A 26,642-nucleotide genomic window follows, 5' to 3' on the forward strand; every position below is an offset into this window, starting at 1 on the left:
CTCGTTTCTCATACTGCTCAGAGCAGCCTGAACTGCTTGGCAACTAATTGCCTTGGCTAGTCATTGCAAACCCCAAATCGCAGGTTTTCGGGAACTCCTGTTTTGCTTATTGATTTTAATTTGATATTTGATGAGAATTGTCAGGATAAAGAGGCGTATTACAGGCTTCATGCATTCTTCTTGCATTTTTCCCTTTCTGCTACCAGAATTAATGCTGAACACATGCAATTTGCGCTGCAATTAATGGACCTGTGAGATAATGAATGTCCAATAACAACGAGACTAGCTCTTTCCTGGGATCAGACCTAAAGCCTGAAGGGTTTAAAGGTGCTCCATTAGTGGGGTGATGGGAGGGGTTTGGTGAATAGCAACTGAAATTTATTCTAGTATAAGATGCAGGGTATTTTGCCAGCATCTTGTGTGTTTTGCTTGTTGGTCACTGTGTTTTAGCTGCTTTTACAGGCCACAGGAGTGATTAGGGTATCTGCCTTTGGGGAAGAGATTTCACCCTCAGCTCTATCCCCAGTATGGGCTGAAGAGTCAGGAGTCTAGGAGAGGCTGGAAAGCAGAGGCTGCACTGACTTCGAGCAGCCTTGGGAGGTGAGAGAAACCTGAAGTTGCCGAAATTGGGAGTCTGGGGGGCAGGAGCATCTGTCGGAAGAGGGAACGAAGGGCAGGAGGATGAAACGGATCTTGCTGACATGGGGCCAACCCTTGATCCAAAGGGAGGCAGTGGGAAACCCAGCTAAAGAGGACTCTGTTGCACTTCAATTTAGTCTATTTTTGGGAGTGAAATAAAAATGTATTTATTTTGAAAAATGCCACAGTTTGAAATAAACACAAAAAACCACCCCCCCAAAACCCACCCCATCAATCTGTACTAGGATGTCTGACACTCATCAAGAAGAAATTAGGAGAATTAAAAGCAATATTGATGCAAACCTTTAAAGGCAAACCACAGAGTTGGTGGAAATCACCTGTAGCCAGAGTTTGCTTCAGGCAGCAAACAGCCGCTGGTTTTCCATCAGGAGGAGAAAATCCCTGTGTCATTTCAGCCTGTTTGGCCACCCAAGTAGGTCCAGTGACAAGCTGATTTGGAGCCAAGAAATATTTAGTCGTCTTAAATTTAAAAGAAATGGCAGTTAAAAAACTATAAGAGCTTGTTATCATGTTTGTATACACGTTATGATTATATGTTTGCCATATATATTCTCCTATATAAGAGCATGTTTTATATGTGTGTAAAAAAAAAAAAAATGATGCCCTGTGAGATGAGCTCTAGCACGTCTACATCTGGGAGGACATAGTCACCAGTGAAGTCTGTTTCTCTTTCTCACTGTAAGTGCTAATGCTTTTAGAACTGATACATATTTTGATAAACTTATCCTCTTGCTCTGATGTAAGAGACACTTTTCTAATAGGTATTTAATGACTTCTAGTGTCTGATTGCAGTTCTAAGTCCAATTTCGATTCCTAATAGAGCTCAAAATAAATGTTAATAAAACTTGGATTTAAATGCATACTAACAGTTGTACAGCTATTCAATACATATAGATAGAAATTAACATTCTTAATGAGAAAAAAATAACCAGGTTTTTTAGGGCCATATTACTTGCATGAACTTAATTTTTGGTAGTGAGGAAAAAATCAGTATTTTTCTATGAAAACAAAAAGCAAAGCAAGAATAAAAAATGTTATTCTGAATCAAAATTTCCTGCTTGTGGATTTAATTCACCTTGAGAAAAAAAATTGGTCTGGTTTTCTTTTGCTTAGTTTTGTTTCCTGCTTGGCTGCTTGTTTGTTTTGTGGGAGGTTGCTGGTGACACTCCTTGGCAGGGCGGGTGTCTGTACCGGGGTGAGCCCCAGGCAGGGGCTCTCCCTGCGCCTTGGTTTGGTAATTCCAGTGTGAGCTTTATTTTTTTGTGACAAATGGGTTTGGACTGTCTGCCACATGGCTTGGAGCAACAGCCAGTTAGAAAATGGCCTCTCCCGCGCCAGGCTTGTACTCTGCCCATCTGTCCCATGTCCAGGGTGTCCTGCTAACTTGGAAATGTCTCCCACACTCTCCAAGCAGGTTCAAATGCTTCTTGACACATTTTGATGCACAAACTGCCCGCCAAATCAAATGCAGATTTGCCTGTTTCAGCTCACCAGTGTCTGCTGGGTTTCAAAACCATTGCATAGGGCAGAAATGACTTTTGGCAACATGTATACGTAGATACCGAGCTTAAGTTTTCAGCTGGATTTACCTGAATGTATGTTTGCTTGTCTTTTCTCCATAGCATGTTCAGATAGGTCTCTTGTAATTGTGATGCTTAAATGCGCACATGAAGAATAAGATGGTTAAAATCAGAAGACTCTTAGTAAAGGAGCCAGAAGTGAATATGGCTCATTCGTAAGGTTTTTTTACCTGCACTGTATCTAAACTAGGAACAATTTCTGGAAAAAAAAATAGTAGATACCAATGAAAGCCATAGCCCTTGAAAGAAGCCTGCAGTTTATTTGGGGAAATGTCTGCCTTAAAATTTTAGTGTTGCATGTACAGTAATTAGAAAAAAAGTCAGTGTGTGTTATTTCTGTCCTTCCCTTTCCATATGAGGATTATTTCCAAAGTGGACCCACTGCAAAAACTTATTTTCAGTGATGGCTATTTCAAGTGAGAGTGAGTAATCCCTTTGTTGTGTTCTTCCATTTGTCTCATTGTTCACAAGATTTTCCAGATGGGTAAATATTTTATCCATCTTTCTTCCAGAGATGGTCATTGGTGTCTTCTAACACCTTCTTCTGAGCAGAGCTTTGATGCTTTTTGAAGCACATCCCTTGCGACAGCCTTAACGAGTGGCCAGGGCTTGGTGTGAGGAGGCCTGGAAGTGCGAGATATGCTATCCCTTGGACATTTCCCTTAGATCATGCCAATTCTCTTAACAAACATACTTTCCTCAGAGGTTGTATAGCTGGCCTGTTTTCTTAAAATTTAAATTCTAGTTGTTTCAGTTGGACACAGTGGCTCCTTCATTTTCACTCCAATGAGTGCTCACCCCGTCAAAGAGTTAACCCTGTTTTCTACACAGCAGCCAAAGCTGTGTAAAGAAAATGTACATCTTAGTAACACTTGGAAATGCCAACAGAGCTTAGGACCTCATTGTGCTACCCGTTGTATGGATGCCTATAGTGTGTCTAGACTGCAAGCAAAGACGTGATTGAAGCTGGGCTTAAATTAGCCTGGCTGAGTCCTGACAGCTGTACAACGGCAGGAGCGAGGAGCTCGAAGTGAGCTAAATTGCTAGAGTATTTACTCAGCCTCCCACAGGGATTTTGCAGCCTACGCTAGCCTGTGTGTTGTCATGGCTACACTTTTATCGGTGCTGCATGGAGCTGGGTGAAAGTAAGCTGGTGTAAACCATGCTTGCGATTGCCGTGTAGACATGCCCATAGTAAGATGCAATGCCTTGTCTAGACAGCTTGCTTTCTAAATAGAGGAAAAAAAGAAAAATAAGTGATTTTATTCCCACTTTATAGACAGTAAAGAGGGAGAGGTAAGAGGCAGGGTTCATTTATCCTATGTTGAATCATCCAAAGTTTAAGCAAGTTGTCCAGCCTCTCCCATACTGGGGGAATGGGAGCAAATTGCCCGTTGGAGATGCTGGCTTTTCCCTGCTCTCTAGGCTGGACAAAAAGTGTGGGGTAGATGACTAGTGTTTTGGATGGCTGAAGTTAGGTGACAGATATCCCATCCTTGATGCCTTCCCAGAGGTAAACCAGAAAGCCAGGGCAGGCAATGAAAGTCTCATCACTTAAGTCCATCCGTGAAGCTATTCTGGACTGGATAAGCCATTTGTAAAGCAGTTTGGATTCCCAGAGGATGAAAGATGTAATGTAATTTATTAGTATTGCATGGCACTGCTAACTGGAAAAAATAATAATGGTACCAAATCTCAGCATCTCTCAGCTCAAAAGCCAAGGGTGGGACCTGAAGGACATACAAGCTGGATTTAGGGCAGAGTACTGTACTATGAATGTGATAATGTTTTCTAGGTTATCTCTGAGAATTTGAGCTTTCTTCTGTCCTTGAGGGCTTTTCATGTTGCCAGCTTCAGCAAGATGCACCTTTAAATAAGGACTTCAGAGGGCGAAGAATGAAGACATTCATTCTTTTGGGAAAAGAAAAAATAGTTTAGCATATTGTATATATTAGTCTCTTTTTAAATGTGGTGCTAAAACTGTAAGAAAAGCTATAGCAAAGTGACTGTAAACTTTGTAGACATGAAATTGTTCTCTGCAGGTGCAGAGTGATGTAGGAAAATGCAGCACGAAAGCATCAAGAGGGGAATCTTCCCGTGTTGTGGGCTCCATGTGTTGTCCCCATTGACCTTCCATTCAGGTCTTCAGCACACCAAGCACAGAGCCACCCTGTTCTTCCTTTCCTTGCTTAATTTCCTCTTTGCTTTTCCTTTTTTTTTTTTTCTCCTTTCTTTTTTAGTTGAGGGACTACTTGATCAGAGCAGGTCCCTTGCTTGCCTGGCTTTCCAGCTATAATCTTTCTTCTAATTGTTAAGATTATTCACGGTTATTAACTGACAAGAATGTAAAGAGGAGGCAACAGGCAGCTGTCTTCCTAAATGCAGTGAACTGGAAAAAATAGTTGCAGTTCAAGTATTTATGGCAGAGATTTTCTGCCTGGTGTGAATGTCACCTTTTTTAGTCATATATATGCAAGGGAGAACCCTGCAAGTCCTTCTCAGATAAGGCCATCAGCTGGAGGTTTTCAGTTCTGATTTTGTTTTGATTTACTCTTCCTTGAGGAAATGGTTTTTGAAGAGATTTGGCCTATAGAGAGTGAGAAGAAACACAAAAAATGCAAAACACAGTGACTTTTAAACTAGCTGAAGCGTAGAGATGATTTAGAAAGCCTCATGATGATCCTTGCTTTGAATCCCCTTCAGATTGCCCCCATGCTGCAGCGTCTCAAGTGTTTTCATTACATTATGGCAAAATTGTCTTTTGTTTCCTGCAGTTCTGCTATTTCACTGTGGCTGAAGTTATGTTTTATAGCAAATGCGTGCTTTTCTCTGCAAATATGTTGGGATCCTGTGTCTCATTTATGTAAGACAACTATATAAGTATTGGAAAGCAATTCTGTTGGCACTGAGTATGTGCCCTCTGAAGGGTAACTTTTCCAGTCTCCTGCAGTCCTTCCCTATGGTCATGTCTCTGTTGTTTCTTAATTCCCTCATCACTCATCTGACCACATTTTCCAGGTCTGAGGTATGTTATCTTCTGCTTTCACCTTGTGTCTCTTAACTTTGGGTGCTTCTTGGAGGAAATGGCTCACCAGAGAAAGGTTGTCTTCAGCTGAGCACTCAGGAATAGCACTTAATAATGAGTTTGTGTGTGGATCGTGGTGTCACAGGGAATATAGAGAATTTTGTTTTCCTCCCTGACTTGCTTTCTCGGCTGTTCTCTCACTTTCTCTCTCTCTCTTTTTTTTTTTAAATGACATTTTGTTATTTACACATTTGCTAGGTCGTCCATCTGCCGTTGTAATAAACATGCTGCCAGTCACCGCACTGTGTGGTTCGCGGTGTGAAGGAGCTGACAAACCAGACTGTCGTGTGCATGGGGATCATATTCAGGCTTTGTCAGAGAGCCCCTAATGATGCTCTGGGATTTACTGATGAGATGGAGAGCGGTACCCTTCATCACAGCATTTCCATACAGCCCTGAGCTCTCTGGACATTATAAACATTATGGGGCTCCAGGCAGAACTGATTGCATCCCACCTCAGGCTATCTGTGCTCAGCTCATCTGCAAAGGCTGAATCACCAAGAAGATATGGTGGTGTTTCCTGGCAGGAAAGCACGAGGCTTGAAAGAAAATTTCATTTTTTCCGTGAACAGTGTAGGAATGTGTTCTAGTGATTTAAGTCTGAGATGGAGAACAAAACAAAAAACAATCCACAGTCTCTTGGCAGTTTTTGTTGATGAACCTTGTGTACAGCCTCAGAAGAAAAAAGATGAACTTGCTGTACCCTGCTGGAGATTAATGCCTGTCAGGATCAGTCAAGAGGTTTAGAATTGAAGAGGGGTGTGTTGGAGGCTGCCGGTATCCCATGATCAGGATAACTCAGGAAGAACAGCTTGGAAGACAGCTGTTTTCAGGGAAATATCACGGACTTATTGGTTTCGTGGCCCTCCTTATCCCCTTCCCCTTGAAATTCTTAGTTTTAGCAGCTCTTTCCGACCAGGTGATGGCACTCCAAGCTGGGTGACCCATGGGTGAGAACAGGGGAGAAGTGGCTTCAGTAGCTCTTTAGTACTTTGCCTGTTTCTTGTCGCAGCTGAAAGAAATGCCTTTAAATTACATGTAGGCTGGTTTTCTTCTGTGAAGTTTTCGTATGCGAGTTTTTTGATACAGGACATTGACTAATCACCAGATGGATGGGGATTTTCACATACAGAGATCTGGGTAGATTTCAGCCAGCCATTACTCCCTAACTTTTTAGATTATGCCTCTTTGGGACTGCGTATTTCCTGTTTCTTCCAGGCACGTTACTTAGGGTGATTTATTTCAAATTTTCAAAATTCAAAAATATTTAGAGTGTTATTTCAAATCTGATGCTGTATCCACCTTGACATCGAAGTGTGCACAGCTTGTCCTGCACAGTCACCCAGGTGACTCCTGGACCATGCTGCCTCTGGCATCTTCATGCTGCGGACAAAATCAAGTCTCTATATCTCATTTCTACCATCTCAAACTCTCCAGACCCACTCAATTGTTCTTTTTTAATATAAAGAGCCTTAAAGATAATAGCAAATAAATAAATTGGAATAGCCTTGTGAAGTACAAAGCTGGCTTGCACAAATCTAACCAGCTTTGTACATCTGTTACTGCCCACTCCCATTGAGTCATACCGAGACTTAGTCACCAGCATCCTCAGTCTCACAGTACGACTTATATATCTGTCTCCAAAACACATGCTGCAGTCTAGATGGCATGGGGGAGGGAGAAAAGCAAAGCAATGAGCAACCTACTCCTAAAGGAATTAAGCAATGTAGCAAGTCTTATTATACTATACTATGACTAGTATATCAAAATAACAAAAACCAAAGGACAGAAATTCCTGTGTATGTCAGTTTTGAATCTTTCCTTGGGCAATAATTGAGTGATTTGATATAAATCCCCAAAGGCTTCTAGATAGGATTGTTCTCAAAAAGAGAAGATTTTCTATTCAATCAGAGCTACCAAGCTATGCCCCCTATTCCACAGAGTTCAGACTTTGGATTCTGCTCACAGGCTATTAGCATATTTAGTGTATTGGCTATTCAGAGTTTTACATAGGCTTGTAATAGGTACAAATCCAAGGTTGATCTAAAAAAAATCTGCTGGTGTGCAGTCTGAGCTGAAAGAAACCGTTCACAGCTAATGTTAATAAAAATCCCGACTTTCTTTGTCCTTGGTAGGATAGTTGAAGTGCTCATAGCTCAGTAACGTTAGCAGAGGAGGAGACCCTGAGAGCCCTGTTAAGGTGTGATGCTGAGGAGTGCAGCTTTTAGCAATTTTTTGTGAGATCAGGGCTTTTGTCAGCACTCAGCTTAATTTCTCTGTATCTTGTTTTCTTTGTTTATTCTATTAAAGGAGCTGTCTCCCCATATTGAAAAGCTGTCTTAGTAAAGTGTCACCTCCTGCTTGAGTTATGTTGTAAAAAGAAACTGTAATGTCTGGCAGGCATTTCACATCCTTAAATTTGGTGCAATCCTAGCACATATATAGAACTTAGTGAAGCAGAAAAAAAATGTCTCATAGGTGACACCGTCAGTAGTCAGGACTGCGTGATGCTACCTATGCTAGGACTCTGAAGTTGCTTATAGCTGAGGAACCCAGCCATGGGTTGCACCACGGGGCTACCGTGAAGCTATTCAGACCTGAATCACCTCTGAAACATGGCCAAGAGTTGACCATGTTCATGGGGCATAGACCCACCACCATGGGCACAGATTTCACATGACCATGTTGTTCATGGCCATGCTTTGCGTTTGAAGGAGCAGTTGCGAAGGATGGCAGCAGGGAGCTGTTTGTGAAATATTCTTTTGATACCCAGCCCTGAAATTTTGGACCACTGTTGAGCAGGGCCATAAAAAGGTCCTACTTCCACCTAAAATACCTTGGAAATTTGTCTCTGACCTGTCAATCACAGCATGCCCCAGAGTGCCTTGCTGGCTCCTTGGCTTCAGCCATTGCTTTATCAGCCTGGCTGCCAAAGTAACCTTGAAACAAAACAATAATAAAAAAAGAATCCTGTTTATTCTGTGTTGTTTACTGGATTCAAGACTTTAGTGGTCTGTTATTTAATCTTGCAGCCTCCGCAACAGAATTGCTGGAAGTCCTCTTCTAACACCAAGGTCTCCAACTGCAGCAGCATCCAGACCAGTGTGTCTGGGCAAGCCTTTTTGTCAGGAAACCTCCCCAGTAAGGAAAGGAACAGTGAAACTGGCTGGAAAAGGTGAAAAATGGCTTGGCTAACCAGATCTTGCTCCTGTTGCTATTTGGCTATGCTATGCCAGCCAACATAATTGCTTTCAGTATCCTAAAGTGTGGTTTTCCTTCCTATTCTCCAAAACAGTTCCAAGAAAAGGTTCTTTGTTTTCCCAGGATATCAAAGAACAAAAATTTTATTCTTCCTTCTTTTCACATAACCCCAAGTATTCTGATATAAGGGCTGTCAAAGGAAAAAGAGCTGGAATTAGGAAGGATCACCCTCTAAATGTAGGGGTAACTCAGTCAAGAATCACCTTAGAGTTAGTCTCACCTTTGGAGGAGAAATTAGTGTGAAGCATCTGTAACCTTCCAGATATCTGTTTTCCCCCCAGAGGAAACAGGGAAAGAAGTGGTAGAGAAGGTAAGTGCACTTGCAGACAGAATTATCCTGACTTATACCTTGCAAAAACTAAAGCAGCAGACAAGCCTGTTAAAAACAATAAAATCAATTTAGTTGCTTTTTTAGATCTGTTAACCTCCTGTGCTATCAGTAAGAAAAGTCCTGGAAAATCTCCTGCTGATTAGGTGTTGTGGGAGATTGCCCTCCCCAGGAGGGAGCCTGGCTGGTAGCAGGAGCACCGAGCCATGGCTCTGCTGTGTCGCAGCTCTGCTGTCCTCTGGAAAAAGCTTTGATATCCCTGGGGCCATATTCTTCAGCAAATATAACAGGAGCTGCCATGACAACCTCTTGTAAATAAAAGTGGATTGAAAACAAAATAAATCTGAAGTGGTTTTGTGGCTGTAAAGTAAATTCAAACTGCTCAAGAGGTCATTTTTTCTAATTGGGGATAGCAGGAGTGATGTCTGGCTGTCAGATGGCGCTGAGCAATGTGAAGGACTGACTGAGGAACAGGAGCATGGCAGGAAAGCTAACAAAACTTTGCAAAACAGGCTTTGCATACTCTTAATTCCAGGTTAGCAGCACTAGGAGCTGCAAACTCTGGTGGCCTTTGTTCCTTACAGGGATGATCATAGACTGTGGTCTCTACAGAAGTTGTCTATCTGAGGATATAATGCAGGACTGATGGATACAGGGAGTGATGCCATTCGTTCTTCAGCCAGGGCTCTGTCTCAAATGAGAAGGACTCTTCCTTGTACCAACACATCACTGTAAGCCTTTGGCAGAAGTTTTTAAATGTCTCTCCAGAACCATGTGATTTTCCGGGGCACTTATTCAAAGCGCAGTAAAGCAGAGCTGGAGAGCAAGAAAGCTGTCTAAGAATGGTTTCAATCCCAGGTTAATGGCAGAGTGAGCCTTCAATGTGTATCAGTTGGCATAAGATCAGAGCAATCAGATGTGTGGTAAGAGCTGGGACTGCACCGTTGGCCTGTCAAGAAGTACTGTGGTGTTTTGCAACACTTTTGGAGCAGTTTTTATTTTATTTTTTTTAAAGAGTTACTATATCATCAACTGCATTGTCACATGTGCTTCTGGATGAAGAGGAACACAAGAAAGAAATAGATATCTAGTCTGTATTCTGCAGATACATGCAAAGAGAAAATAAGCATCTAATATTCCCTTGCTTAACCAACAGGTTGGTATTGAGAGAGCAGTATTTGCAGCCTGGCATTTGATATATGTATCTTTTCCTTCTGTAAATGGATGCCTTCGCATATAGAATTCCACGAAGAAGTGAAAGATGAAAAAATTGTTAGGTAGCAGCTACAATTACAGACTATCACAGGACTAAAAGTACAATTATTATCCTGTTTGAAATGTCCTCCAGCCCTGTATTAACAAAGAAAGGTCTCATGCTGTCCAAAGAGGTATAGCTCCAGTTATTTCTGCTTATAAATAGAGATCTCCTGTTCTGCATTTAAAGACAGATGAAGTAAGCGTATCTCCATGATATCTGAGAGTTACAAATTAGAACAGAGTCATCAGCTGGGTTTCGTGATATTTTTAGACTTCAGAATTTAATATATACATGTTTTTAAGCTTGGAATTGTAACCGGGAACTGAAATTTAGCTCCTAGGAAAACAGTTGTACCTACCTACCCCCTCCTGTTTTTGAAGGTTTCTGCTCAAAAAAAGAAGTTATTGTTTCATTCCCAGCTGTTCCAGGTTTCCTGAACAGCTTTTTCAACCCTGATTACTAGATATGTGTCCCCTTAAACCCAGTTTCTTCCATCCAGTCTCCAGCCTTCCCAAACAGCAGGTTTTCTCCCTGTGGATTACAAGAAGTAGCAATATAGGGACGCTAATATGTGGAGCTCCAAAGAGGTTATATTTCCTTGATTTATTCCATGGAAAATGGCTTAGCACACATCAGATTCCAACTTCTGCACTACCAAAGATGAGTAGAGGAAAATGTTGGTAAATCCTTTGGCTAAATTAAAGTAAACATGAGGGGATATGTTTTTGTGTAACTTTCCATTAGGCTCTTAAACTTCTTCACAGAGATTCTTTACTTAAGTGTTGCAGTAACATACGAAGTAGGAATAATAATAATAAACCATTTATTGACAGTGTTTATAAATGCCATTTATGGCTGAATCATTTTTAAATGGAGTATGTAAGTAATTTTGGTCTTAACTAATTATAAGAATAAGCAAATTAATACAGAAACTTTTCTTTAAGGTCCTGCAGTGCCTGGTTCAGCCTCCGTCAAATCTTGATAATAGTGAAAATCTAAACCAAACAAATTGCCTCTTCTTTTGGTTTTGAGGTGTTTGCTTACATTTTCATTTGCAAACAAAGGTGATATGAAACACAGATGTCAAAACATGGCAATGAGGGTGAAGTTATATAGCTGGGTTGGTGCTTTGTAATTTGGGCCTTTGTAGATAGTTCCCATTGAATTTGCATAGATAGAGCCGGGAGCATACTAATTTGTCATGAATACTTTGGTTTGTGGCCTAATGATTTGGGGCCAGCTTGGCCAAGCCTGGCTGCTGCTGCTTCTTCTTCATTTTTTTCTTTCCAACTTGGCATGAATTACTCCCATGTGCTTCAGTTCCAGTAATTCAATATTTTGTTCCTTATTTTTGTTGTTCGTTATGTAACCAGAATATTTTCAAACACTTGTAAGGATTATGCCTGAGTTACACATTTTTGAGCATATTTTGGATTTAGTATGATTACACAATGTGATGTGATTAGACCTGTGGCTGCTCTGAATTCTGAAGGCAAGCAAGCTTTGCAGACTTCCCGGCCGGTGCTAATTTTTAATTAAGCTCTATTTAATCTCAAATTAGGTTTACGTGAAATTGCTATTTATTCATGTTTTGAACTATTTTAAATGGGATGCAGATGTGGTGGTAAAGAAGCACTGAATCATTACATGGAAAGGGTGATGCCTTGCATCTGGGAGGTTCTGTGTTGGGGAGGTATTCCTGACATTTAGATCAAGAACTGGGATCCAAGACTTAGTACTTCAGCACACAGCATTAAGCAATTCCATGCGTTTGGTCCTAGAATTACTCATTATCTACTTTTCTGATCAAACATGCTAAACTTGACACTAACATAATTTCCTTATGCATGTAGAAAGGAGCTCTAAAAACCCTGTGGCTGGAACACTAAGTAGCATAAACAGAACAGACGGCAGGAGGTAGAATATAATTGCAGTTTGTTTTTGTTAGTTAAAGATGAGCATGTGTGCTTTTCTTATGGCTTTATTGTCTTTAGTCATGCAGAATTGGGTGCTCCGCTCTCATTTGCGCAAGTGAATTGGTTATTTCTTCCCCAAGCACCATGTCTTTGTTTCCTCCCGCTTTGTTATATATGTTACATATTTTTCAGAACATTGACATAGTCTCATTCAGGTTTTGTTTATTGCCATAAATACTCTTTAAACTAAGATTATACACTCCACTAAAGGCAAGATAGGCTATTTGCTGAGCAAATGGCTGTATTTAAACTGTAATTTCCTATGAATTTTCCTGTGGGATTTGGGTACCTCCCCTTGAAAGTTTTAGCACCGGACTTTTGACTTTGGCTGTGCAGGTGCTTTTTCATGGTGATGTAGTGCAAGTGCTGCCAAGGGCTCCCTATTCATTTGGTACTTACATCTGCCATTGGTTTCACAGCCAAGGAGAACGATCAGAGCCCGCGTTATTGCTTACCAGCACTCAATATGGGTAAAGCAGTGGGCACTTCAGAAATAAAACCACGGGCTGCAATCATGGGATGCTCTGATGGAAGGAAGAAGACATTAATATAGGACATCAATTTTTCTTCTCTGTCCTGGCAGGATCTCAGCTCATTTGCCATGCCATTCTTGGACGGTGATGTGGAGAGCACAGACAAAAATGCTTCTCGCAAGGTAGGATATTTCCAAAGCTTCACCTTCACTGTAGTGGTTGAGTTCTTTGGTGGTAAACACAATTTATTAGACTTTTAGAAGTCTGGGGTTTTAATCTTTCCTGCCATTCCATTAACCTGTTGACAGTGATGCACTAAGGCAAATATAGTGACTTTTGCAGACCTTACTATGACAGTGCTTCTGCAGTATAACCTGTAAATGATGCTAACCTCTGGTGGTTTTGTTTTAAATACTGCAGATGTTGTGTGTAACACTGTTGTAATTCAATGAAGTGATATTGCATAACTGTATTCTCAGGAATATAGTTAGCTAACAAAATTTGTGGTGTTGACAGTGCCCGAATAGGAGTCTGTGGCTGTTGGTATGTTTTCCTGGAATTACCTCCTGATGGTTGCTCTCTGGCTACGGAGGTTTTAAGTGTTCACTGTCCTTGATCTCTCTGTCCTTGGCACTGGCAAAAAGAGCTGCCTTCATTTGCTGAAGCCATAGCAGTAGGGTCTTCCCATAAACAAGGTGGAAAAGTTCCTCCTCGATGTGTGATTAACTCAGGGTTATCCTTCTGAAGGCGTTGCTATGATTTGTTTTTCTGATGGCCTGCTATTAAATTAAACCAATACATTCACAGAGTTTGCTTGCTTTAAAATGATCAGGCGAGCATATTCAATGGATGATATTAGGGATGGTTATACAGCACCTACACAATCTTCAAAGCAATAAAAATTGTGGGTGGGATCTGTCATCTTCAGGTCCTGGCCTCATCATTTTCACAAAGCGTTGAAGTACAAGCTGGTTCACTAAATGTAAGCCTCCTACCAGCCAAGTTACGGGCTTGGTGAAGAAAGATACTCCTCCGAACAGTAGATAACGCCAAAAGCTGATCTATAGCTACACAGCGGACCAGTTTGACTTGTCACAATATTTACAAGGCTATGGACCTCTGTGAAGATTAAACCTCCTACAAGCCATTTGTCAAAGAGTCTGCAGTCATAGTTCAAGGCAGGTGAAGCAATAAATATCTCCTTAGTGAAGCTAATCTGCATGTAGAACAATAATAACTTGGCTCTGTTGACAGCACAAGTTTCTATTCCTTTGCACCTCGCAGCAAAGGACAGTTGTTTAAAAAACTTCTGCAATCCATCAGTAATTGAATATGTTTATGACATTGGCCTTGTTCTTTTCTGCATTGGACCTTTTAAGACTGACGTAGGAGTCACTGACGCAGAGGAACTCTTGTAGATGCCAGGGAAGCTAAAATATACAGTGTTACCAAAAGGTGCTTGTTTGGAGGGTTTGAATAAAGTGAACGATGTGATGTTTTTGGAAAGGGTTGTCATGCTGGAAGAAGGCAGGAGTTTCTAGCTAAAACTTGATTTTTCCATTTATCACCTCTTTTTCCCAAAGAAAGGTGAGAAAGCTGCGTGAATCTCAGTCATGAAGAAAAGAATATACCAAAGCTGATCCCGCTCACATGTAGTATTACATGATATCATTTAATGACTTCCACTTTACCATTTATGAATCCCTTGTTTTTCCTCTTACTGCTCTTGGGACTGTCTTTTGATGTGTGCTTGTCTTTGGAGAACGGGAAGAACATTTCAGTAATTAGTTGCCCCTTTTTGCAGCTTCAGTAAATGCTGGTTTTTTTCCCCAGACTTGGGTCAAGCTCTGCTTATGGAAGTGCAATTAACTTTGGAATAACCATGCAACTGGAGCTTAACATCTGAAATTGCATTTTTAACTGACCTTTTTGATTGAGTGTAGAAGCCCCAGAGTTTTTTCTAACATTACACTTGGAGCTCTGTTCAACACATGCAGCAAAGTGGTAAGAAACGCACTGGCAGTGCCCAACTTCAGATAAGAAACAGATCATCTAATAAAATCCATTGCCACACATCTCATCCTATATATCATTTTCCTCAATGTGAAGGATGGGATCTTTGCTGATAGTGAATGATGAGTAGCATCAGACTGCAGTATTTATTTAATTCTAACTAAAAGTTTGCCAGTCACTACTATTGCTACATAAAGAAGTCCCCACATTACTCTTCACTTTCAAGTGAGATGTTTTTTCTTTGTTCAAGTTTGAAATCACAGTATGGTGTGTAACTTTTGTATATTAAAAGTCAGTATTTCATCAGTAGTGTGGCTTTTCCATTCACCCTTCATGTTGGAGACAGGCAATTCATCAGGGATGTCTCTTTTCCTGCACTTAACTCTTCTGTTGCCTGGGCTATAAATCAAGGTAGAGTAGAGTAGTTCACAACCCATCTGTCCAATTTGCCAGTAATTTAATTCTCCTCTTCTTTGTGAAAGGCTTTTAGAAACTGAATTAACGTTTTTCACAGAGATCCTCAGCACTTTACCATGCAAGTGTCCCTCAATCATTATCCTGTGACAACAATCCTCATTACACAGCTAGGAAATTCAAGTGCAGAATTATTTGTTCAGGCTCACATAGGAATTTTTTGGCAGCGGTGGGAATGTGACACACATTTGCTCAAGTTTAGCCTTAATCACTTCTCATTAACATGGCTACTATTATAAATGATGTATTATTCTTTCCTTTATGACCGATGGCAGGAAGGGGATAGGGATACTTTTCACCTTCCTCTGCTGAAGATGGAGAATATAATATTCTGAAGACTCTTGTATAGAAGTTTTTGGCATGATGTGATGGAGAAAGGTGGCTCTTGTGCCTGTGGCAGGTGTTCTGGCTCTTCTTATTGCCTGACAAAATGCCTTAATACTTGTGCTGGTAGCTTTGTCTAAAACAACTGGTATTGCTGATTGCCCCATGCTCAAAGCTAGGACTCTCCAGAAATGGCTTGAATCCTTCTTGCAGAGAGACCTTAGAGAGAGGATCATTAAATACAGCAGTATAGACAAGGACAACCAGGAGCTGAGAAGCAATTAGATTTACTGGATTTCCTCAGTCTGGGAAAAGACAGTCAAGAGGGGCAGTTTAGAAGCCCGGAAAATCATGAGTGATGTGGAGCATCCTTCAGAAAATAATTCTGGTATGGTGTGGCAGGGCAGCAGTCAGGGGTGAGCGCCCCTCTGCAGCCAAATGGCTCTATCAGTTTTAGAGGTCTTAACACCTTGAATGTTTATAGATCTTTCATCTAAAATGTAGGTTAAAGGATAAGGTGTGGAAATTATAGGAAACGGATAGCCGTTGCTTTCAGCTGAAAGCCCAGGATTGTGAATGATTAGAGAGAAGAAAATGACACAAGAAGAAAATTGTCCATGGGGAGGCAGCTAGCAAATTATAGATGGAGGAGGGAGGAGGAGGAAGAAAAGAAGTTTGAAGAATAATATTGATCCATTCCTTTATGAAATAATAGAATTGTCATAAAAAATATAGAAGAAAGCTTGGAAAACAAGTGTGCATTAAAGATTCTTTTCTCTACATGGGGAAAAAGTTGGTGAGATATTTATCTTAGATGACAATGGTGACTCTCTCCTATTAATGACTTAAGTGTATTTAAAGCAGAAGATGCTGAAGGCAGACATTTTAAAATTAAATCCAAACAACTCTGATAAAACACTCTTGAATGAATTAGCAGAGCTTTCTCTGACTAGTGCTGATTTTGAAGAAATCTTGGAGCAGAGATGAAGTTCTAAAAGACTGCAAAAAAAGCAATTACTATGTTAATATTTACAATGTTTGCAATTAGGATAATTTACAGGTTTGTCAGTCTAACATTAGTCCTGGGCAAAACAATGAAATATCTAATGCTGAATAGTTAATGATGCTATTATAATAGACTCATTTGGATTGGAATTAATGGTAAACAGTTCTTATTGAACAAATGTGGGGTTTTAAATGAATTATAAATTTGGTTGGAAAATGTCATAGTGTCAGTGTCATGTATATAAAAAAGTAGCACAAGACATTTTGATTTAAGAAACTGGAATGATACTGAATAAACATGGAGCCTATTAAATGAATAAAAACCTGGCTGATAAAATAAATTGAGACTCATCAGTGGAAAATTTTGTTTCTAGGCAGACAAAACATTCTGTTGCTATACTATATCATACTTTATCAGTGACTTGAAAGAAATACAGACTCATTACTGATACCATTTGTAGTTCATACAAAAATGAGGGGGAAGAGAGTGGTAAATTCTGAGCAGGAAACTCTCCAATGCAGAATGACCTGAATCACTTAAAACACATTTTGCAAACAAGCAGTCCATCTCAGTTTGGCAAACTTGTGATCGGTTACACCAAGAAATAAATAATGCAGGCTTTATTTTTGGGAAGTCTTTCACAAAGCCTTGATTAGATTTTGAGAATAGCTGTAGGTAATCAGCTGTACATAGATTCTGGATGTGACACGGTGGTTAAAGGATTAGTTTGTTTTTTGGATGTACGAACAAAGGAATAGGGTGAAAAGTAGAGGTTTTGTTATGACTGAGTTTGGCACTGACTCACAGTTCTTCTATCAGTAATGCAGGAAAGCGTTGATGAACTAGGATCAGAAAACATCCGAGGAGTGACTCCAATATTGAAGGACTTCAAGGAGCGCTTTGTCCTGCTTCTGGTGCCAGCATTGTTTTTGTTTTGTCCAGTGACTCATGGGAACTGCACGAGCAACCCCTGGAACAGGGAGGAGAAGCAAAAAATATGCCTTTTTTAGCCCCCCCTTCACAGAATAATAAATCTCCTTTTGATTTATTTTTTCCCAGTCTTTTAATTATCTGTTTCTTTATGAGCAGTGAGGATGGGGAGCGTGTTCTGGATGGTGCTGCAGCCTTGGCGTGGGGGCACCTGCAGTGCTTGCAGTGAGCCTCAGGGCAAGGGCACGTAGGACAACCACTGCACTGTCAAATGCATGGCTCCTTCCCATCCACTGCTTTAAAATAAATGCAGTTAAGGTTTAGGAAGTGGACGAGGAGGCAGCCCTGCTTTCACCTTTCCTCAAGCCTGCTTCTGCCTTTGAGCAGCCCTGCTTGCTGCTGGAAACTTTACCCCAACCGTCTGTACAGCAACGCAGAGCTCTCAGAGCCTGCCAGAGCAGCCAGCCGCATCCCATTGTATTTTAATTTGGGAAAGTGTCATTGTACTTTAGTTTTGGGAAGTGACATCTCTGATCCTATAAAATACATTGTCATCTCAATTGTTACTGCTCATGCAGAACCAAGGGAACTAGTGGTGGTGAATGTGACCACATGGTGCCTGGGAGAGTGAGTCCTTCATTACCTTTCAGTCTAATGAAGTCAGCTCTTGTGTTTCTGGGAGCTCTTTTATTCTAGCAGAATGAGAGAATCATCCAATTAACTTTATCAAAGGGCTTTTTTATTGAGATTCAGTGGAAGGGCAGGAAACAAGTACAGACGTCTATCTGGTGTATCTTCTCTAATTCTGTTTACTGTCCCTGTCAAGGATGGTGGGAGGTGATTCCTTTTCTGTTACTCGCCTTTCAAAAAATTTTTTAAGTGAAGAGGCAAAATAAAGGTCAAATAACTCACTGTCGTAAAAGCAAACAGAACTCAAATGCTCCATAAATGTCCTAACTATTCGGCATTGGAGAAAAAAGGAATGAAGCTCAGGAGCATTTAATAACTTTCACTGAAATTCAGAAGCATTTTGAAAGGCTGTTTAGCTTGTGCCCATTTGTATTCCAGACAGATTATTTTTTCTGACTGTTCTGAAAAATGAATCTAAATTCACCAGAAGCTGAACCAGAGCCAGAGATTTTTCAGGGAGGGCATCCTCTGGGGAAGGCTGTGTGCCCAAGAAAGGACCTGTTGCTGGAGCACCCTGGCAGGGGAGCGGAGGAGATGGCTGCAAAGAGGTGCTGTGGCAGGGACACGGGCAGTGCCTGGGTTTCCCCGGCTCCGACGCAGCCTCTGCCTGTGCGTGGTCAGGGTCTTCTTAGCAGAGCTCATTCATTTTTCTGGGCACGTCGCTTTGGCAGGACACTTCTCTTCCCTGCAATTAAGTGGTCCTTAAATTCTAGGTTGGGAGCAGAAATGGCTTCTTAGAGAGGACTTTATTTGGTAAAACGGAGGGGTCAGATTTTCAATACAAAGCATAGGAAAGAAAACGACAATGTTGGGAACATTTCTGCCTGTAAGTGAGAAGAGGCAGGAGTGAGATGATGGTATGTGGACGACGAGAGCCTAGTTTGTGGTGAAGTATGAATAGTTTGGTCTCTTAGCACATGGCGTTGGGGATTATCATATGGTAGCAATTAAATGTAGTGCACTTTAATCTTTCTTGTAAAATTAGACGAAGAATTGCGAGTCAGTTAAGACAACAGATGAAGGGAAAGAGGGCAGGCTGGTATTGAAAGGATGACTGTTGGGTGGAAGGACAGAACTGGTGGGGTTTCCCCAAGCTCAGTCTAGGACTGGTATTTGCTAGTAAGGCTGAGACAAAAAATAGAAGCATACTAACCAAATTTGTTGATGATGCAAAGAGAGATGTTTTTTTCATCATAGGGAAGGACCTTATACAGGAAGACCTGGGTGACCTTCAGGATGGATAATTCTTAACAGCACAAGATACAAGGTTGTTCACTTGGGATATGTCAACAGGAGCAATAAATAAAAGAGGTCAGGTAGCATGCTCTTGGCCTGGAGATGAAGGGCTTGGGCACAGTCCTATTGCAGAGCCAGACTCCTGCAGCCACCAGAGCAGGGTGGCCACGTGCAACCTGGGACTGTCCCTGGCTTGTGCTCTCTCTGAGCCCACACGGCACCTGGGGAGTGCTTACAGCACGGACTAAATCCCCATCAGATGGTGAGTGAGCAGGGAAGCCATATGGACAACTGCTCGATGGTTTGAGCCTCTGTCCAGCTGTTTCATTCACTGGTATGGAGTAGTCTGGAACTGGTAGCGGTTTATGTTGGGAATTTGTCATTTAGGAGTTTGTCTGTTGAAAATGAAGGTCTGGGTCTGCTGGTCCATCACAGGATGGCTCTGAGCCATTAATGTGTGTAGCTAGGAGAAAGGAAGAAGAGATTAGGAAGAGAGAAAGATTCCCTCATCCAGGTGAAATGACAGGGGCAGCTTTCAGGATGCTATTTCTTGCATTGAAATCTTCCAGAGCTGCCCGCTTGGGGCAAGTGTGTGGTGGGTTGACCCTGGCTGGATGCCAGATGCCCAGCAAAGCCGCTCTATCACTCCCCCTTCTCAGCTGGACAAGGGAGAGAAAATATAACAAAAGGCTTGTGGGTCGAGATAAGGACAGGCAGATCACTCAGCAATTACCGTCACAGGCAAAACAGACTCAGGGAAATTAGTTTAATTTATTACCAATGAAATCAGAGTAGGATAATGAGGAATAAAACCAAATCTTAAAACACCTTCCCCCCACCCCTCCCTTCTTCCCAGGCTCAACTTTACTCGTGAATTCTCTGCCTCCTCCCCCTGAGCAGCTAAGGGGACAAGGAATGGGGGTTGCAGTCAGTTCATCACACGTTGTTTCTGCCACTCCTTCCTCCTCGGGGGGAGGACTCCTCACACTCTTCCCCTGCTCCAGCATGGGGTCCCTCCCACAGGAGACAGTCCTCCATGAACTTCTCCAACGTGAGTCCTTCCCACGGGCTGCAGTTCTTCACAAACTGCTCCAGCATGGGTCCCTTCCACGGGGTGCAGTCCTTCAGGAACAGACTGCTCCAGCGTGGGTCCCCCGCGGGGTCACAAGCCCTGCCAGCAAACCTGCTCCAGCCTGGGCTCCTCTCTCCACAGGGCCACAGGTCCTGCCAGGAGCCTGCTCCAGCATGGGTCCCCTGCAGGGTCACAGCCTCCTTCGGGCCTCCACCTGCTCCGGCATGGGGTCCTCCACGGGCTGCAGGTGGATATCTGCTCCACCATGGACCTCCATGGGCTGCAGGGGACAGCCTGCCTCACCATGGTCTTCAGCACAGGCTGCAGGGGAATCTCTGCTCCAGCGCCTGGAGCACCTCCTCCCTCTCCTTCTTCACTGACCTTGGTGTCTGCAGGGCTGTTTCTCTCACATCTTCTCACTCCTCTCTCCCAGCTGCTGTTCCACAGCCTTTTTTTTTCCCCTTCTTAAATATGTTATTCCAGAGGCGCTACCACCATTGCTGATGGGCTCGGCCTTGGCCAGCAGTGGGTCCCTCTTGGAGCTGGCTGGCATTGGCTCTGTTGAACACGGGAAGCTTCTGGCATCTTCTCACAGAAGCCACCCCTATAGCCCCCCTGCTACCAAAACCTTCCCACGCAAACCCAATACAAAGTGCCATGCTATCACTTTACGTTTCATTCAAAAAATTGAACATTAAGTCTGCTGGATGCCAAGCACTGTAAGACGTGTCTCGTTTTGTTGCTTTATTTTCAACAGTGGCCAATTCTGGATGTATTTTAGAAACCTGCCTAAGATCATTTGGTGTATACAACAGAGCAAAGTCTCCTTGGTCCCCAGCTGAGGATCCTTTTGTGCTCTGAAGCGTGAAAACTGATAGCGTCTTACAGCATTTTAGGATCTATTTACTCAGTGCTATGTAAGGTAACCGGTTTAGCCTTGAACGAGCGAAGTCAGTCGCTAGAAACAGCACATCTGATGTAGCATGGGGCTCTGCTCGGTTGCGTAACCTCACCGGGGAGCACTTTGCCGTAGGCTGAGGCTAGGGTTGCACTGGCACTATTACTGAGCTGCTAATTTAGCCCTATTCCCGCTGCACTGTTCTCTGCAGACATACGGTCAGGAGCTGACATTTCTCTCCAACATAATCAGTTTTAAGGTTTAAGGAGTCCAAGGTTAGGCACAGAGCTCAAAGATCCCATATATGCTCTGCACAAAGCCAACACAGGGAACATTTTGTTGTTGGTTGGTTGGTTGGTTTTTTTAATTAGGTGAACAGTCTTCATACTTAGAGAAATTTTTCAATTTGTTTGATTAGACCTTATTTGTGCATTGATTTGTATTGTACTTTCATGGTGTGTTTGGATTCCTTATCTCCAAAAGGCCAATTATCCGGTCAGGGTCAAATGAGCCATATCACCGTGTGCATTTATTAGGTGTGTTTCGTATTTCTGCCCATTGTCACTTGCTTTTCGTGGACCAACACAAACTGATGTACAAGGGTTATTAATGTGAGAAATCACAGTGCAATACTTTTTTTTTTCTGCTACAGCTCAGCTGGAGGAATAGTTATCTTTCCAAAGCACATGTGGGAGTTTTGTGCCCACCTGCCTGTCATAGCTTCAGGAAATGAGTCCAAAAAGCATGAAGAACAGGCAGATGATCCATCTAGCTGTGTAACCTGCCTCCAGCACCACTGCCGGAGTTGTCACACCAAGTCTGCATAGGATGGTGGGGTTTATTCCACAGCGGAGATTCTTTCACGTTCCCAGCTGAAGCATGAAAATTGACATTGCCTTGTGACTTTTATGGATGTTGTGATAACTGTTGTTGCTGCTGATTTTACTCACAGAAGTGCCTAATGATCTTTTAAAACTCGCAATCCATTAGCCTCAAATAATATTCTAAGAAAGCAATCCTGCTGTAATTCCCAAAGCAAAATCACAGGTATTTATCCGCTTTGATGGTGTGTATAATTAACATGTGGAGCGGCTGGGGAAGAATTCGATGTAGTAATTTCCTTTAATTTAGTAGCATGCACATATGTATTTAGCAGCGTGCCCCTGGTGCTCTGACAATTAGCTAATTCATCGGCCTGGTGCGATGGAGAGAAAGCAACTGGTTGTGATTGTAAAAAATAAAAACATCCCGCTGCTTCTGCTCGGAATTTGAGAACAATTTGGCTTTTGTGTCTGAGTTGTGCGTACAAGGGAATACTGACGTTATTTGACAAATTGTTGCTTGACATTTTACATTTCTAGAATTGCTTTAGCGCGTGAGGATACCGTAGTCTTTTAAAAGTGTCTCCTATCAGTGTGTCGTTATAACCAAACAACCATGCAAAAAAGATAACATGAAATATTAAGGGTGGCACCAGAATGACGTCTTTCTCTTAGCTTTACAAATGTCATGGCTTGTCACTTTAGGAAAAACTATAATGAAATTACCATCCTGGAAACAGTCCTAAATTATAGTAGTAGTGGCAGATTTGTATTATGATTAAAATGAACTTGAAAATATTCTTACTCCCCACTTGCAGGCAGTAGATTTGGCAACAGACCTCTTTAAATCACAATGCAAAAGGAGGTGCCGTTGCACTACTTGGTTGTTTCCTGGACTGTGTAGTTGTGAAGAGAATGACGTATAAGTAGTCTCAGATGATTTACAGATGATATTTTAGTAAAGTTAATGAGCTTTTATGAAAAAGCTACCACTTTGGGACTATTTACCCATGACAAAGGTGCTATTTGTTTATTAATTTACTTATAGAGTGGTTATTATTCCAGGTCTCAGTTGAGGGATTGTGCCCTATTATTCTTGATAAATACTCACCAGGAGGCAGTCTGTGTGCCAGAGGACTTAGAGTGGCAATAAAGGAGATACAGTCCTCATGGCAGAATAGATGTGTAATATGAAATGAGTTTTCAAGATTGCACACAGAATCCGTGACAGAGCTGGGAGGCAAACCTGAGGCTCAGGCCACTGCATTAAGCTTGAAACACTATTTTTTTCTTCTCTGATGGATACTGTCAGAGTGTTTGGTACGCAGTGCTTCCGTTAGAATTGATTTATCCTTTCCAAAAATTTCCCCTTGAGGGCAACTGCTCCTCTAATTCTTCTGCAAAAGGACAAGTATATTTTTGAGATATTTTTGTCCATGCTGTCAAAAATAAGTGTGCAGGTACAAAAAGCAGTTGTGCGTCCTGCCAGACATCTCTGTGCTGTGCAGAGGAGCACAGTGCAGAATTCATTGGCTGTCCAGGGCTGTGCCGTGCCGGCGTGTCTCCGTGCCCCTCCTAGTGACCCACTCTATTTGCGTCCATCTCCCAGACCAAGTGCCACTTGCCTTTTAGGTTAGAAACCTTCCCAAATGGGAGACCACGCTCTCTGCAGGCCCTTCAGCAATTCCCATGGAGCAGGACCCATTCCAGCTGTGTCTCATCCCAAGTGGAAAGAGGAGCTAGTCCAAAGTGCATATGCAGGAGACAGGATTACAAGAAATGGGATCCTGTGTTATGGAGGGAGCAGCTATTTGGCCATCGTGCTGCTCGTAGATATTTCTACAAGTGTTTTGGAGCTGTGGCTAAACATTATTTTGAAAAGAGAGTTAATTGCATATGTGTTTTAAACTCAGCTGACCATTTTTAGCTGGATTCATATACACAAGCCCTTCACTGACCCGAAAGAGGGCATACATACCTATGAGGCTTTCATTCACCTCTTCTTTCATCTAAGTTGTCCTAATAAATGATGCTATTTTTCCCTACAATGACTCCCATGGCAACAATGCCCGTACCTAACTCGACTGACTAGACTAGACACATCGGGGGACATCTTCACAGGTAGAAGTTGCTGTCTGCTCCATACCTCCTGGTTTGTGTTGCATAATTGGAAGACAGGAGCAGGCGTGCAAAGGGCTTGAAACTCGGTGGCACACCGTGCCTGTGGGCACATACGCCGTGGCCTTTGCTTACGTGTTCCCTGGAGACCTGAAACCCACCGCTGCCTTTTGCCGGGAACAGAGCCCTTCATTCATGAGAAATGCCCCCAGCTAAAAAAGCAGCCTCATACCCACCGAAGTACTTTGTGCATCCAGAAGGAAATAAACTCTATGTATAGCCCAGGCACAGGCAAATCCCACAGAGGTTTTGGGCCAGCTTCTGTTAATTGTATGTGGGCAGAATTTCATCTTTGCTCCGTTTTTTTGTTTGTTTTTCTGGATTTTTATCCCCCCTCGCTGGGCGAGCCCGCACAGTGCAGTGCTGTTCTGTGCATAGATATTCAGGCTAGCTGGAAGGCCAGCACAAATCCCAAAAGAGATACAGCTGTTAGAAAGGTCATACCCAAGCTCGGGGACAGGGTAATTAGCAGGAATGTCGTCACTTTAAAACGGTTTCTCTATTTTTGGGACTGGAGTTGCACTCCCACAGTTGCGGCTGTGGCTGGCGTCGTAGAGACCTGTCAGGCGCTTGGGTACTTGTGCACTGTGCTGTGTCGCGTCGTGTGATGGAGAGTTAAGTACTGTAGACGGGTGCTTAAATTCAGGAGGAAGACTTTGGGGTGCTGTGTTTCCTGAATGACGATCATTCATTGCCTTAAATAAATGCATTGCCAGTCATCTTTCAGTTGTCCGGGGAAGGAACAGGGATGTGTGGCAAATAAAAGCAGTAAAGAAAATCCTGCATTATATGTGTGATCATAAAATGTATGCACACATGTTGAAATTTTTTGTGAAACTCAGGGCATCTTTAAGAGCACGGGGCAGCATGGAGCCCAGAGAGGTGACACAGATGCATCTGCATGTCAGTGCAGGCAGGCACTGGGGAAGGTGAGGTCTGGCTAATCCACCACCCAAATAAACAGGAGTTGACTGTGTTGAGACAAGTTCAGAGATCCTGATGGCCCGAGCTGAACTGAATTAATGGTGATTTTTCTTTTTTCTTCCTTTTTCTCTCCTCCTCAGGTGGAAGAAAGCTACTCTGCTGGCAGTCCTTCAAAAGGCCTTTTCTCAAAAGGGCTCCAGAACCGACCTTCCAGCCCCGTTTCTGCCCCTGTGAGATCCAAACATAGCCCCGGCTCACCCAAAACAGTGTTCCCTTTCCCCTACCAGGAGTCTCCCCCACGCTCCCCACGCCGAATGAGCTTCAGTGGGATCTTCAGGTCCTCCTCCAAAGAGTCCTCCCCCAATTCTAACCCGTCTACCTCTCCTGGGGGCATCAAGTTTTTCTCCAGATCAAGAAAAAGTAAGAAATTGCTCATGTTATTTCAGGAAGATACACGGTACCTCTGGGCTTGGCCCATTCTTTACCTGCGGTAGTGAAGTAAGTGCAGATGAGGCATGTGCTAATTGTTCGTTATCGCTTTCACTGACCATGTTTTGGGTTTCCGACATGCTGGCCATTAGGGTATGACCTCTGCAGGGCCATGGACACCTACACAGGGCTAAGGAGGGAAATCACGCTTCAAAGCTTTGCTTAGAAATCCTGCATCCACGTTAGTGGGAGTTTTCTGGGTGGTTTCACTGAGGCTGGTTGGACGTCAGCGCTGGGGCTCAAGAACAGCTGGAGATGTTCATGGGGTTTGTGGTGGAGGTGGGCACAGAAAGGATGTCATCTCAGGAGCTAAGGGAGACTCGCTTCTGTAGACTCCATAGAGAATTTCAGCTCATTTTTTAATTGATATTTCTTTGCCCTATTGTAGGAGGGGAAAGAGACCTTTACTGGATAGAAGTAAATGATATGTGTTTCCAATCAAATGAGCATTAAGGGAGTGTTTGATCTTCTCTGCCAGAATATGAAAGGCATCGTAGACGTCCATGGTTCAGAGCACTTGCCTGCTTTATATCGGGCACAAATTTTACCTCTTCAGCAGCCCGTGGACACCATTAGGACTCAGAAATGAGCAGGATTGAGAACAGGCTTAGATTTTAAAACTTTCTTGCTGAATAAAGGTTCCCAGTGCTGGTCTACAAACCAAACCTGGCCTACCCAAAGGGTTAGTGGCTGTAGGAAGGGAACAGAGTTACAGGGGAAAGAGAGGAATAATATCTTGCCACTGAGGGTGCAAGGATTGTCAGACCACAGTGAGTTTTCTTTCTGTGAACAGAAGAAATAACTCAAGGATAAATTGTTGGCAAATCTTCCGTGACAATGTAGGTACAGAATTAGTGATGCGTATACCTACATTTGGCTATATGTTTCCTGCAATGTGTTGATAGCTTTCAGTGACTTTTAAATCGTGTAGAGGGACCTTCTTGTTTTTCTTCACCAGAATTTCCC

General features: G+C 42.5%; 1 protein-coding gene across 2 annotated transcripts in view; it reads left to right on the top strand.

The window, feature by feature from the left end:
• PRKAG2 (protein kinase AMP-activated non-catalytic subunit gamma 2) overlaps positions 1–26,642 on the top strand; it is a 231,013-nt gene that overhangs the window by 55,654 nt on the left and 148,717 nt on the right. Inside the window, exons 3-5 of one of the 2 annotated variants that reach the window (XM_050915877.1) lie at positions 6,083–6,088; positions 12,732–12,803; positions 25,328–25,607. In XM_050915877.1, coding sequence (XP_050771834.1) covers positions 6,083–6,088; positions 12,732–12,803; positions 25,328–25,607 — 358 coding nt within the window. The remainder of the gene's footprint in view (positions 1–6,082; positions 6,089–12,731; positions 12,804–25,327; positions 25,608–26,642) is intronic. The other variant, XM_050915876.1, reaches the window with a different exon arrangement.

The sequence above is a fragment of the Gymnogyps californianus genome, chromosome 2 (assembly GCF_018139145.2).
Source record: "Gymnogyps californianus isolate 813 chromosome 2, ASM1813914v2, whole genome shotgun sequence".
Lineage (NCBI taxonomy): Eukaryota > Metazoa > Chordata > Aves > Accipitriformes > Cathartidae > Gymnogyps > Gymnogyps californianus.